Genomic DNA, 13,901 nt, shown 5'->3' with positions numbered 1-13,901 from the left:
CAAGATTTTGAAATGAGAATATTTAGATAAGTTTTAAAACTTGTCATATTAGTGCATTAGGATTTTAAAACTTTATTCATACGTTTAAGTCTTTTTTTGTTGACCGTGTACATTTGAGTTTAAAATTCATAATTTCGATGATCCTTTTATTAACTCTGCCATTTTTGAGTTGGCGGAAAATGTCATTCGTTCGTTAAATTAGGCTGCGTTTTGCAATTTGCCAAATAATAATAATTTATGTTCTTTTGTTCCCGAGAGTAGATTTGGAACAAAAATGTTTTGATAAAATTTTTATTCCTGGGAATAAATTTCTATTTTTTTGTTTCTGAATTCCTGAGAATAAATTTCTATTTTTTTTTTGTTCTCGAAAGTAGATTTTGAATAGAATCGAGAAGTAAAAAAAAAAAAAAGTTAATTCTTCGTTCCCGGGAACAATTAGAATCAAGCTAACCCATTTTTTTCTATTTTATCTTCTTCTTCAATTGCCATCGTGCGATTGCCATCGTCCGCCACCATTGATCGTTGATGACCGGTCCGGTGAGTTCACCAAGCTAAGGCGAGGCCCGCGAGCTCGCTAGAGGTGCACCCAGCCACCGACGAGGCTTGGTCTTGCCAAATCTAGCAAGGCCGAGCCTCGCTAATGGGCAGGTGGGCCTCCCTTGGCCACCGATGCGGCTCAACCTTATTGGGCCACCGCGAGGTCGGCCTCACCCAACCAAGGCAAGGCCGACCTCACGATGGCCCCGCAAGGTCGAGCCGTGCTTGGCGGCTAGGCAAGCTCGGCCTCGCCAAATCTAGGCCAGGTCGAGCCTCGCCCGGCTACCGGTGAGGCTCGGTCAGGGTCAGCAACACTCCAACAAGGTCACAGGCCCTCATTTGGTCGGTTGCCAGTCATTCCAAGGCCAACAATCGGCAACCCTTGAAGAAGAAGAAGAAGAAGAGAAAGAAAAAAAAAGTAATAAAATTATTAAAAATTTAAAAAATGATTTGGATTATAAATTTTCATAACTTTGTACCAAACGTAATTCTATTCCGAGAATAAAATTTTTGGACAATTACTAAAATGGTTAAAATGCTTAAAAATTATTCCCAGAAACAAAATAAAAAAGAATTATTTCTAATTAGAAATTGTTCCCAAAAATAGAATGGTTACCAAATGCGCCCTTAATTTTTTGATCTATGCATGGAATAGCCATCGTTTTTTCAGTTCTCAGACACAAATTGACATGGTTTTGTGACGTTGCCAAAGAAAAAACCTAAGAATAAACAAAATTTAAAAACTAAAAATGCAAATATTGTCTCAAAATTTAAAAACCAACCAAAAGTAAGGGGAAAAAAAAAAAGGATGGTAGAGAGAGATATGGCTGAAGGATTGGCTGAGGGGTGGGGGGTTGCAGGGTGCGGCGGTTAGCTAAAGAGGGTTAACGATGCTCGCCTGAACACTGGCAAGAGCTACCCTCACCATGGGTTGGCGAACTAGCAATCATGAGAAAGGAAGTATTGACACTTTCTAGTAGCTTTTGTGTTGTGTCAAACACTTTGACGCGTGTCCTACACTCTCTAATAGGTTTCAACACTTTTTGACACTTGATCAACACGTGTCAAAAATCTAACACCTGATCATCTCTCCCGACACTCTCCAATACTGAGTCAAGAATTCCAATATATGAGTTTGAAATTTTGACACGTGATTCCAACAAACACGGAGTTAATTTTAAAATTGTAAAATAAAAAATGGTCAAAATGTAAATTTGTAGAAAATAAAAAAAAATAAAATAATAATAATAATAATAAAAAAATGAAAAGAAGAAAAATCTAGTTTTCTCTTCTTTCCTAACTCTCACCTTTGTAACACAAAATTCACCCCAAGTTTGTTTTTTTCTCCTCCTCCAATATGTTTTGTCATGCAAGTCCAGAATCTAGATTGTTTATTTTTTTCTTCAAGTTTTATGGATGATTGGAATAGAATTGAATTTGTCAAATTGATATAATGAATTATACTAACAAATAAAGGATTAATATTTTTAGTATAAATTCATTCTAGACTATTTTATTATTATTTATTTATTTGTGAATTTAAGTCAAATTAATTTGATTAAAATAATCATAAAAATAATAATTTATCACGTATATATAAAAATATATAATTAATAGATAACTTGTATTAACGTGTCGAAATTCTCTATATTTTGATAAATAATATATCGGTGTGTTGTATTACGTTATCACGAGTTGGTGTTGATGCCACTTAGATTGTGAGGGGCTACCCACCCTTACCTAACGAGGGCTATCCTGGCACCATCATCGCACCGGCAAGGGTGCTTGCTTTAGTCAAGCTTTAGCGAGGGTGGACCATTCCCCAACAAGGCTCGCTGGTAAAGGGGGTGCTGGCACGAATTTTTTTTTTTTTTTTTTTTTTTGCCTTTTTAACTACCAGTTTGATTACTTCTAGGTTCTTTTTTAAAAAAAAAAAAAATTGATACTTGATTCGTTTAAATCTATAAACTACTTTTCTTAAAAAAAAAATTAGTTCAATTTTAATTTAATATTTAAAAAAATTCTTATAGATATGACATCCATTGTCATTTTCCATGTTGAGGGACCTCCGCCATAACTTTAATGGACTCCTGAGATTCAAAAAATAATGAAAAGGTCACATGATACTTTCCATCCATAGAGTTAACTAAAGACTAAAGTGCATTGAAGTTGCAAATTTTAGAACTCATATGCAGAGAGTAGAAGATTTAGGACTTAAGTGTGTGGACACGTTGGACAAAGTAACGATTTTATCCTTGACCTTGATCTTAATTGATTTAATCAAAGATACTTGGAGAAAAAGTAAGAAATTGTAATCGTATTGTTATTTTGTTTATTTTTTCCGTTATTCTTATATTTTGTATTACAAATTTATACATGTACAAGGATGGAAAGAAGAAAAAGAAGATTTGCCCTAAAATTATGTCTTCATCATTCTCGTTCTTTCACTTCCTTTCTCCTTCCTTCTAGTTCTCAGTTTATGTTTTAATATGGTATCAGAGCAGAGTCAAATCAGGGACTCTAAAATCGACCCAAACCAAATCTGATCAAATAGACCAGACCAGACCTAACGACAGGGGTTTCATTGCTGTTACCTCCGCCACCGCGCTGTTTCGATTACCATGCCGTTGCTGCTCCGTTACCGACCAGATTCACCCGACTTACTTTTGAGTCGCATTACTATTGTGAGATTTCTTGTGCCACAATTTGACCAACGCCAATATAAGGGAAGTCAATTTGGCGCGTCTCCGATCCTTGCACTGATACCATGTTAAGATTAACGGTACTCTAACCTATCATAGGCAGCAACATCTCTGCCCAATGCGTCGCGACCTAGATTGGTGTTGCTCTGTGTATTGCCGTTGGAATTGCTGCCAACTCATCTGCAAGCTACCCATTCACCAACGTCGACAATAGTAACTTGATTCCATTGGAGAGCTGCCCAGGAGAGTGATCCAAAGCTATGCCAGGCTAAGGTGATGTGGTGCCTCATTAGAGGCAAGGAGAGACATCCAATCTTGCGATTACCATTTTGGAGGATTTGACGAATCGAATGAAGGACATTTTGAATGAAGGACATTTTGAGCCAGAATCAAATTCAGAATCAGACATAGTTAAATGAGTCATTTACTCCACAGATTTCAATAAAGTTGGATGGGACTAATTATGGTTTATGGTCCTAGGTCTTGGAGATGTACATCTCTAGGAAAGATAAATTGGAATATATCAATCTTTGGCCTGAACCTATCGATCCTGAATTTTGCAAATGGAAAACAGCAAACTCCACAATAAAGGGATGGTTGATAAACTCGATGGAACCTGTCTTGATTGGGAATTTTATCCGATTTCCAACCGCGAAGGTAGTTTGGGATTTGGTCACTACCACCTTTTTGGATGGAATTGATGCATCCCTCGTTTAAGATCTAAAACGGCATGTGACTAGGATGAGACAATCTAGAGGAACTATTGAGACCTATTATAACGATTTGCATTTGTGGAGAGAGATTGACTTTCACTGCTCGAATCCAATGGTTTGCCTTATTGATATCAAGCGATATAATTCAGCTATTCAAGAAGATCGAGTATACATCGTCCTTGACGGGTTGGATGGTCTCTTGGAATGTTCGAGTAGATGTGCTTCAAATGTAGCATTTTCACATAGTTGAGTGGGTCTATGCTCATGTTCAATCAACGGACATATAACAAAGTGTGATGCTGGCACACAGAGATACCACACACCCATCTGCAACTATGGTGTCTCGAGGAGGCAAAATAGGACCACAAATCTTTGATCAAACTCGGGAAATGCTGGCTTTACAAATGACAAAGCTGAGTGATTTGACTAGAGGAGGTCGATGGGGTGAAGCATTGCGAAGCAAATCTTCCTCAACAGCAGTTGGCGGTTGCTCCAATTATGGGAGTGCGAAGCATACCTGAGAGATGTGTTTCAAATTAATTGGGTATCCTAATTGGTGGAAGGAGCTGAACGCATGCAAACAAGCAGAGAGTGCAATGAATGATGGAAAAGGGAAGGCGTCACTTTTGACCGAAGAGGTTCAGCTATCACTTATGCCACAGGTAGAACCGAACAGTAAGTCAGTCACTAGAGGTGAAGGTAATTATGGTCATGCTTTTATTAATAACTCTCAGGATACATGTAGTAAATGGATTATTAATTCAAGTGCTACATATCATATAACCTTCACAATAGTCGATTTTGTTAGTCTTACCAAACCAAGGCAGCAGAATATTTCAAATGCTAATGGGATTGTATATCCAGTGATGGGGAGCTAGAACTATTGCTATTTCCGTTTCTATATATTTATTGAATACTTTATTTGTGCCATCTCTATCCACAAAATTGATATCAGTAGGGTAGGCAGCTAAAGATTTGAATTGTGCTATTAGTATCCACAATTTTGTCATATCTTCACAAAGGAGATAATTGGGCATGGTACTAAGAGGGGGGCTCTTTTACTTGGATGACTTCAGTTTTGAGAGGGTGCACTAGGTGCAAGGGCTTATCTAGTAGCAAGGAGAAGCAAATTTGGCTATGGCATCGCTAATTGTCGCATCCTTCATTTGGCTATATGAGACATTTACTTCCTGCATTATTTTCCAATTTATGAGATTTAGTTTTTCAATGTTAGATTTGTAGTTTGGCTAAAAGCCATCGTGTGCCATTTTCTAATTAGTTTGAATAAAAGTAGTGTTGCATTTTCCTTAGTCCATTCTGATGTTTGTAGGCTTCTCCCATTACTACAGTTTCGGGAAATCATTGATTTGTTATATTTCTGGATGATTGCACTAGATGACTTGGCTTTATTTTTTGAAACATAAGGATGAAGTGGCTAATGTTTTTCAAGTGTTTCATAAAATGGTGCAAACACAGTTTGGTGGAAATTACAAATTTTGAGAAGTGATAATGATGGAGACTCAAAGAATATTTTCAAGAACATGGCCTACTACATGAAACATTATGTTCTCAGACACCAGAGCATAATGGATTAGTGGGGCGGAAGAACAGACACATTTTACAGATGGCTAAAATGTTTGAAATATCACCAAACAGATCCTTAGTCAAGAAAACTTCTAACAACATTCCAGAGATTCCAATCCGAAAGCAGAGTAAACCATCTCCACCGAAATGAGGATGCTTCAACCGAAAGAAAATCATGGGCTCCAAGACTCACGGCCCAATGCGGTACAAGCCCGGCCCACCTATTCCCCTCCACGTCATCGTCGTCGTCGTCTTCGTCATGCTTGAAAAGCCTCGGCTGCTCCTCCTTCTCTTGCAGAACTTCGAAGACCGAAGAACAAGAACTCGTTCAACCCTCAAAATCCACTCTGCCTAGCAGCTGCGAAGCTCGAGCGGCCAAACCAAGACCGACCCAAGAAAGAATGGGGAGCAGACTGGGGCGACGGGTCGTCCACTTCGCGAACCTGCCCATCAAGCTCCTGATGCCGACCTCCTACACCAACATCACCGAGGTCGCCCTCAAGACCGTGCCGTCGGCATTCAAGATCGAGATCAAGCGCGTGCTGGAGTCCCTCTACGGCTTCGAGGTCGACAAGGTGCGGACGCTCAACATGGAGGGCAAGAAGAAGAAGCGGGGCGGGCTGCTGGTCGCGAAGCCCGACTACAAGAAGGCCTACGTCACGCTCCGGAGTCCGCTCTCGGTCTCCCCGGACCTGTTCCCCATCCGGGTCGTCGAGGAGGACAGGCGGAGCGCCAACAAGAAGGGCGGGTCGAGCATGGTCGAGGAAGGGGAGCGGAGGAGGCATTGGCTGGAGGGGGAGGATAGGGAGAGGAGGAAGCGGGAGAAGGAGTTTGGCGAGAGGGTCAGAGGAGGGAGTGGTGCCAAGTTCCCTTGGAGTTTTATGAAGTCTGGTAGGTAGAATTTTTTATTTTTTTTTTGGGTAGGGGGCGTGGGGGATTTCTTGGGAGTTTTTCTGGTGTTGTGGTTAGTGTTGTAACCATCTGTTTACAACATGACTTGGTGGCATTTGGTACTTCTCATTAATAACATGTTCTACCATTCAATGGTATGTTTTTTTTTTTTTTGGTAGAGTACCATTCAATGGTATGTTTTGAATCATTGTTGCCAACTTTCTTTCCCCCGGTGACTGTGAATCCATATGTAGTAGTCTGGAGTAACCACGGGCAAAGTCCGAGATTTTGTCGTGGAAAGTCAATGAATATCTTTGGCTTCGGATATTGCTGGAATAATATATTATAAATGGTTATGTAAAATTATTCTTGCGGTGTCTACATTTTGCGATGTAAACTCTGGGATGGCATTGGAGAGCTGATAAGATGGTTGAATTCATGTTTTGTTGGCTCTTGCCATGATTCTTTGTTGTCCGATTGTATGTGAAGCTTGTTGGAAAGCCTATAGATGAAAGTTGTTTCTCTGCATTGGGGATGTTTAGCTTCAAAAGGGCCTCTCTTATTTTCTCATAGCAATTTAGCATGTTATGCGGCTGAGATGTTACTTGATTTTGCTTTCTTCTCCCTACGTGTGGAACCTGATGGATTTAGGAGAAACACCGGTTCTCTCTGGATGGTTTTGGCTGGTCACTGCAGTTTAGTACTGGCTATTTTGTCTTGATGAAGTGTGGAGGATGGTTTAGGTTTCATCCAAGCTTCCCCCTCCCCCCCAACCAAACACAACCAAAAAGAAGAAGAAGAAGAAGAAGATATTAGATATCTATCGTCTTTGGTTTCATTGTGCTATTGTTTTTTTTTTTTTTTTTTTTTTTTTTTTTTGGGGGGGGGTGTTGGGGAGGGAGGTGGGGTTATGTATATACAGTTTCGATGTTTCTAGTTAGTTTTGATTATTGCAGTTAGGATCTCGTCACTTTCTTTGGCTGTGCTGGCAAAGTCCTGCAAAAACACCACCTCAACAGCGACCCTTTTATATGTTCAGATAACTTGACAGGCCATTTTTTGTTGATCTGATCTTCCCTGGTATATAGCTAACTAGATCTAATCGTTTTCTTGTCACTTAGTTGTACATCTTTTGTCATATCTGGGATTATTGCATCTTGGATTTTACTCTTGTTGTTTATCACCTAAGTTGTTAATATTCATCATGCTTCCATCTCTGTTCTGCTTTGTTCATTCCTTGCAGTTAGCACAGATCGAGTGTCACTTCATCTGTACATTGCAAACTTAGAAATATCTCAAAATAAAAATGAAATGTGGTCAAGAGACTTTTACTTCTAAACCCACACTTGGCTAAACTGCATTTGAATTGAATCCAACGTTGTTTTGAGTTGTGGTCAGTGTGTAGAATTTAATATGTTTTCTTTTGGTGTGAGGATTTAACTGTCTACATGCCTGTTGGGATAAAGTTTTAAGGGAATTTTACTATGGAAGATTATGGATTGGGCTTTACAAAGGATGTGTTAGGTCTGTTGAGAAGTGATTATGGATTAAAAGATAAACATGTGTTAATCTAATTGGTTTAGCATAAATTCAAATTCTGTGCTAAGAGAGTACTTAGAAACCTCCTCGTGCCTTCCAGAGAACAGTAAATAGGCAAGTTGCATCATGTAATGGTGGATTTTCCTTTCCAGAAGCAGAGAAGTGCTTTTTCTGCCAATAAATTGCCCTCTGCAGAAGTGAAATTAAAAAAAAAAAAAAAAGTTGCTGGGTGATGCTTAGCTTGTTTTTCAAACTGTTTCCCTGTATCTACCAAGACAAAACCTGCTTGAATTGCATATAAAATTCTAATTTTTCCACCAGAACTGTTGTTGCCCCTCTTGAGAGAGAATCTTTTTGATCTCATCAAGACAATTTCAGCTACCCAAGGTCTGAAAGGTTTTTGGAAAGGAAATTTTGTCAATAAACTTTGTATGGCTCCATTTAAGGCCATCAACTTCTATGCCTATGACACATACAGAAATAAATGGCTGAAGTTGTCTTGGAAATGAGTAAGCTACGAACTTTGAGAGGTTTGTCACTGGTGCCATGGCTGGGATTACTGCTGCTTTGCTGTGTCTGCCAATGGACACAGTATGTGAAATTTATTCTTGTTTTCTCTTTTCATGCCTCATAAGGAGCTTTATCTCTGCGCTGTTTATTGTAAGATAACCCATACTTTGTTGTAGAGCTGAATCACTAGCTGCATAACTGCAAATTGAAGTATGTTTAAAACAGGATAACTGCATAGACTGAACAAGTCAGCAGAACGTGTACAGCAATGAAACTGCAGCGAAGTTGCTATCGTAGTGATTTGATTTTTTAGCTTCTAAAAGCAAATTAAAAGCCTTAAAACTACATGATCTGTACTTAAATTACGGTCCAAATTTTTCGGACTCCACATAAATCATTCGTTATATGTAGTGATTATTGTGTTAACTGTCACGCACTGCAGAATTGAAGCCTTGCATGTTCGTTTGGTGTGCTGCTTATGCATCAAATTGGTTCACATCATCCCTGGATAGTATACCAAAAAGTGATATTTTCCTGTTTTTCCTGTCAGATAAGGACAAAGATGGTGGCACCAGGAGGGGAGGCTTTGGGTGGCATAATTGGCACTTCAGGACACATGGTGCAAACTGAAGGATTCTTCTCTCTCTACAAGGGTCTGATGCCTGCAATCGTAGCCATGGCGCCTTCAGGTGCTGTTTTCTACGGTGTTTACGATATACTGAAATCGCTTATCTGCATACACCTGAGGGGAGGAAGAGACTCAAACATACGAAGCAAGAAGGCCAGGAATTGAATGCCATGGAACAACTGGAACTTGGTCCCATTAGGACCTTGCTCTATGGAGCAATCGCTGGTGCGTGTTCTGAAGCAGCAACTTACCCATATGAAGTAGTGCGGAGACAACTTCAAATGCAATTATGGACAACAAGATTAAGTCCACTTGCGAGTTGCGTCAAGATTGTTGAGCAAGGTGGTGTTCCTGCCCTCTATGCTGGTTTAAGTCCCAGTTCACTGCAGGTATGAATCTGATCTTAATACATCAAATTCTTTGACTAATATGCTTGTGTGGAAATTCCTTATGCATATTACATTTAAATATAACCAAAAACGACAAAAAAATGAATAGGAAAAAGAAAGCAGAGAAAGTGTGGTTTGCAATAGGCATTGAACCGCTCCATTTGTCTGTCATCTGTTGAAGTCTATATTAGATAATGTGGATTGTGAGAGCTCAGAGTGACGTTCATCTCCATTGCCTTTAAAGAAGCATATGAGTCTGACATCAGCAATTTCTTTGCCACTTATGAACTCTGTGGCTGTTTGAGGTTCGTGCTTTATCTTAGATCAGTAGTTTAGTCTTTACCAGCAATGAAAGAACACAATTGCATTATAATGCCATCTTTCTGCATAGCTGTTGTTAATATCATGTCAATATGTCAATTAGATTTGAACTTTTTTGTGGAAATTAGTGGTCCTCCTTCTATCACCCTTGTCCGACTTTGATCCTCGTATTTTATTTCATGACAAATTTGATCCTAAACTAATCTCCAGTCACAATTTTGGGACATATTCCATATTTTCTGTCTGAAAATCATCAGAAAATGCTGTATAAGTACCTGAGATGCACACGTGACACTGATGTGGGATAAAAAAAATTTAGTGTAGAGGAAATTACAATAACAGTCCATAAACCATTGCCTCCGTTCAATTTTTGGTCCGTTTATCTTTATTTTATTTTATTTTATTTTATTTTATTTTCACTGAGCTAGTTGATCTTTGATCCTGCTTTTTATTTTGGGAAGCTGATTCAATGCTAAAGACTGACAGTTGGGTCAAACATGTTGTGACTAGTACAAAACTGGAAACCTCATAGCAGTTTTCCATGAATGGTCAATACTTGAGTATTGCTTTTGAGGAATTTGGCCCATGAGGATCGGATGAGATAATTACAACTCTAGGGTATGGTCATTTTTTCTTACAGTTTTATCCACCTTGACAGCACATAGGTTCTTTGACAATTAAACCAACACGTTTTATTTGTGTTCATTGAAATAAAATTTACCTTGGTATCAAGCTAAAAAATTACTTTAGGAACCAAATATGTCCCTAAATAAAGTACGAGCACCAAAATGGAAAGTGGACCTGTCTTTGCAATTTCTCCTCCAACTTTTTTTGTTAAAAAATTACTTTAGGAACCAAATATGTCCCTAAATAAAGTACGAGCACCAAAATGGAAAGTGGACCTGTCTTTGCAATTTCTCCTCCAACTTTTTTTGTTATACATACATACATACATACATACATACATATATATATATATACATATATACATATATATATATATATTTCATGCTGGTGTTGCGTGTTAATGTCCGACGCTTGGTTAGCATTTTCCATTGCAATAATACAGTGGCTGTTTTGGTAATTTCCCTAGTTTCAAGAAAATGTTGACCTGGTATGCTGATGGTCAGTTTGTTAATGTGTTTTTATTTTGGGCATTCTTCGCAATTTTCAGGTTTTGCCTTCAGCTGCTATAAGTTACTTAGTATATAAGTTCATGAAGATAGTTCTCAAAGAGGAGTCAACATAAAGAGCTCATGAGCTTATCATTGAGGATATACCCGGGAAAGTCTTGAGGATAACGTTTAGACTTGTTTCATTGAAAGGTGCTTTCTGATGTTTCAGAAAGGAAACTCTTTCTTCTTTTGCACTGTCAAAATTCGTCGTAATTTCTATGATTGTCCTCAATTTCTTCTGTTTTTGAATGGTAAAATGCTCACGATGAACTTGAAGCGAAGAGAGGAATTTGTTTATATCATGCTTACTTACCTTAATTTCTTACATTAGGTTTAACACAAAAGCAATTTTTGATTTTTAGTTTGTCAATCTAGTGTTTGTTGATGTGTTGATGTTTATGATGATTTAAGAGGTGCCTTGCCGTTGCATTAGGTTTTTCATGGCTTTTACATCTGCAAAGCAAGACCTGTCAGAGTTGATTTTACTAGTGTATTTGCGCGTTTAGCCGGAAATGTAAATGTAGATGTTTAGGAAAATATGTTGAATATGGAAGGTGCTAATCCATTCTTTACGTGCCTGACACTACTTGGATTTTTGCCGAAGTTCTCTAATTTTTTTTTTTTTTTTTTTATTTCCGAGTGCAAAAAACTCTATCCAACTGCTATTGACATGGTAATAATCCACTTGGAAGCTGATTATTCACCTACTTAATTACCATTTAGGAGTATGGCATAAAAGGAGAAGTTATCATTTAGCATTTAAGTAGCAAGCTTCTACAGTGATTCAATTTGGCATTGTCCAGTTTGTAAACATAGATTCTACGGGTTCGTTTGGTTCGCAAAATTGCTTTTGGTTTTCATTTTCATTGAATTTCTCGGAAATGTGTTTGGTTCTTGCCAATGTAGTTCTCAACTCGAAAAACGTCTTTTAAAACATATTCAGTTGTATGATCATTTTATAGGTAAACTACAAATGATCATTTTATAGGTAAACTGCATGATCATGTTCCATCCAAATGACAATACTGACAATTCTTTTTGAAGCTTTCAACTAGCAATTATCAAAGCAAAAACAGCTTCCCTTGTTGTCATTCAGAAGCGGTTTTCAGTTTGTAACCATATGCCTCTTTGGAATTATTCAGAAAACTGGACCATTTCTCTCAAACCAAACATGCCCTAAAGCAAACCGAGACTCCTGACGCTCGAATCTAAAAATTCTAGATTCACAATTCATAACCATTTGTAAATACCTGCTGCTGCTGGTAGCACATAGGTACCTACGTGATAATCTTTATAAATGTTTGCTCAACCAATCCCAAAATGCCTGATATTGCAATATATTCTCATCTTTAAGCTTTGGATATTTACTTTTCCAGTACTTTTAAAAAAATTTGTACCAGCGACTTTCTTGCAATCTTTAATTCTAGTGGTTGCATTTTTCAATTCCTTTACTTTTCAGCTATTCACTTTCCTATCCAAAATCAACAAAAATAGTTTTTTTTTACCCTTAAAAACCATGAATTTCTTACATATGATTAGATTTTCACTTTTCGGTGAAGCATCATATTTTAGAGTGAGATAATAGACCAATTAGGAGCGATGTTCATTATACACACATTTATATATATTCAAGTTAAGTTCAACTTAAAATAATCTAAACTCAATATGTTACTGCACTTCAAGCTTAAATTGCAATTTAGATCATATACTTCATTATCTTTTTTAAGCATTGGCCAAGTAATGATATTAAATTTAAACAATTGCTTAACATAATCTCTCTTGATGATTCTCTAACAGACAATTCTATTGTTCAATTAAACTAATAATAATAATAATAATTATTTTTCATACTGATAAATTACTAAAAGAGTTTATAAGTGTCAAAAAAAAAAAAAACTATTGGCAAAAAGTATTTACTTTATCCCATTCCCGAGTAACATGTTTGTAAGTGCTAAAACAAGTCTTAGAGTTTCCAGTTTTTAGTCAATTTTAGACTTGAAAGTTTTAGTTTGGTCAACAAAAGACTTGTTTAAGAAGTCCCACTCAAATCATGTGCTCACCACTAGTAAAATTGAAGCGTAGGAAATCCAACGTGGCTTCCAGGTGAAATATTTGGCTACTTGCCACATGCCATTTCCAATCGTGTAATTTCATCAAAGGTGAGCTTGAGACTTGATTAAGGCTTTTTTGAAACTTTAAATTATCATTTGACAAAAATAAAAGCTTAAGCTCCCAATCAACTAGTAGTTGAAACGTTAAATCTTGTTTCTACATTATAAAATTGGTAATTTGAAAGATAATTTCATAACAATGTCAATAAGTTTTCTTTTAGAAATTTAGATTTCATTCACGGCAAATCACAAAGCAGGCCAAGCAAATGTGCTACAAGCTCAATAAAATTATCAAACTAAGAGACCCAATCATCAATTATGCGGTTGCAACCCATAGTATTATGGCTTTCTATAGATACCTTTCTTTAAACATTGAAAAAATGCAAATCTTATCTCTATTCCTCGCACTCCAGAAGAGGAGTTAAGGAAGAGCTGACAACAAAAAAAGAGTTAACAACTATTCCTCGCATTCCAATGATAGTAAAGAAAAACACGCTGAGAGAACTTAAACAACAAACGGGGGAATGCCTTTTCTCTAAAAACAGAACAAGTCCAGGTAACTTTTATCTCCCAATCTCCAGGAGCTCTATCAACAAGATGAAATTGCAAAATGACCCTCCAAACTTGCAAAAAGAGAACATAAAATAAAAACACACACTAGGAGAACTTAAAAAACTAGTCATAGCTGACTAGGGGTGTGAACAGAACGGTCTAGTTCGGGTTCCAATTGATACCCGGCACGATCTAGACATGAAGGATATAGGTTTGTTTTGTGATCGACTCCAAATCTGACCCATGTAG

General features: G+C 37.6%; 2 protein-coding genes across 2 annotated transcripts; both read left to right on the top strand.

Moving 5' to 3' along the window:
- Window positions 1-5,821: 5,821 nt before the first annotated feature.
- LOC120286785 lies at window positions 5,822-9,155 on the top strand. Its single transcript, XM_039299283.1, has 2 exons — window positions 5,822-6,427; window positions 9,027-9,155. The coding sequence occupies exons 1-2, from the start codon at window positions 5,938-5,940 to the stop codon at window positions 9,104-9,106; spliced, it is 570 nt and encodes a 189-aa protein (XP_039155217.1). The 5' UTR covers window positions 5,822-5,937; the 3' UTR covers window positions 9,107-9,155.
- Window positions 9,156-9,246: 91 nt separating this feature from the next.
- Window positions 9,247-11,545, top strand: LOC120286786 (probable mitochondrial adenine nucleotide transporter BTL3). The gene is made up of 2 exons (XM_039299284.1): window positions 9,247-9,493; window positions 10,989-11,545. The coding sequence occupies exons 1-2, from the start codon at window positions 9,275-9,277 to the stop codon at window positions 11,061-11,063; spliced, it is 294 nt and encodes a 97-aa protein (XP_039155218.1). The 5' UTR covers window positions 9,247-9,274; the 3' UTR covers window positions 11,064-11,545.
- Window positions 11,546-13,901: the final 2,356 nt, after the last annotated feature.

The sequence above is a fragment of the Eucalyptus grandis genome, chromosome 8 (assembly GCF_016545825.1).
Source record: "Eucalyptus grandis isolate ANBG69807.140 chromosome 8, ASM1654582v1, whole genome shotgun sequence".
Classification (NCBI taxonomy): Eukaryota; Viridiplantae; Streptophyta; class Magnoliopsida; order Myrtales; family Myrtaceae; genus Eucalyptus; species Eucalyptus grandis.
Note: the sequence above shows the minus strand (reverse complement) of the source record. Positions and strands in the feature narration are given on the sequence as shown.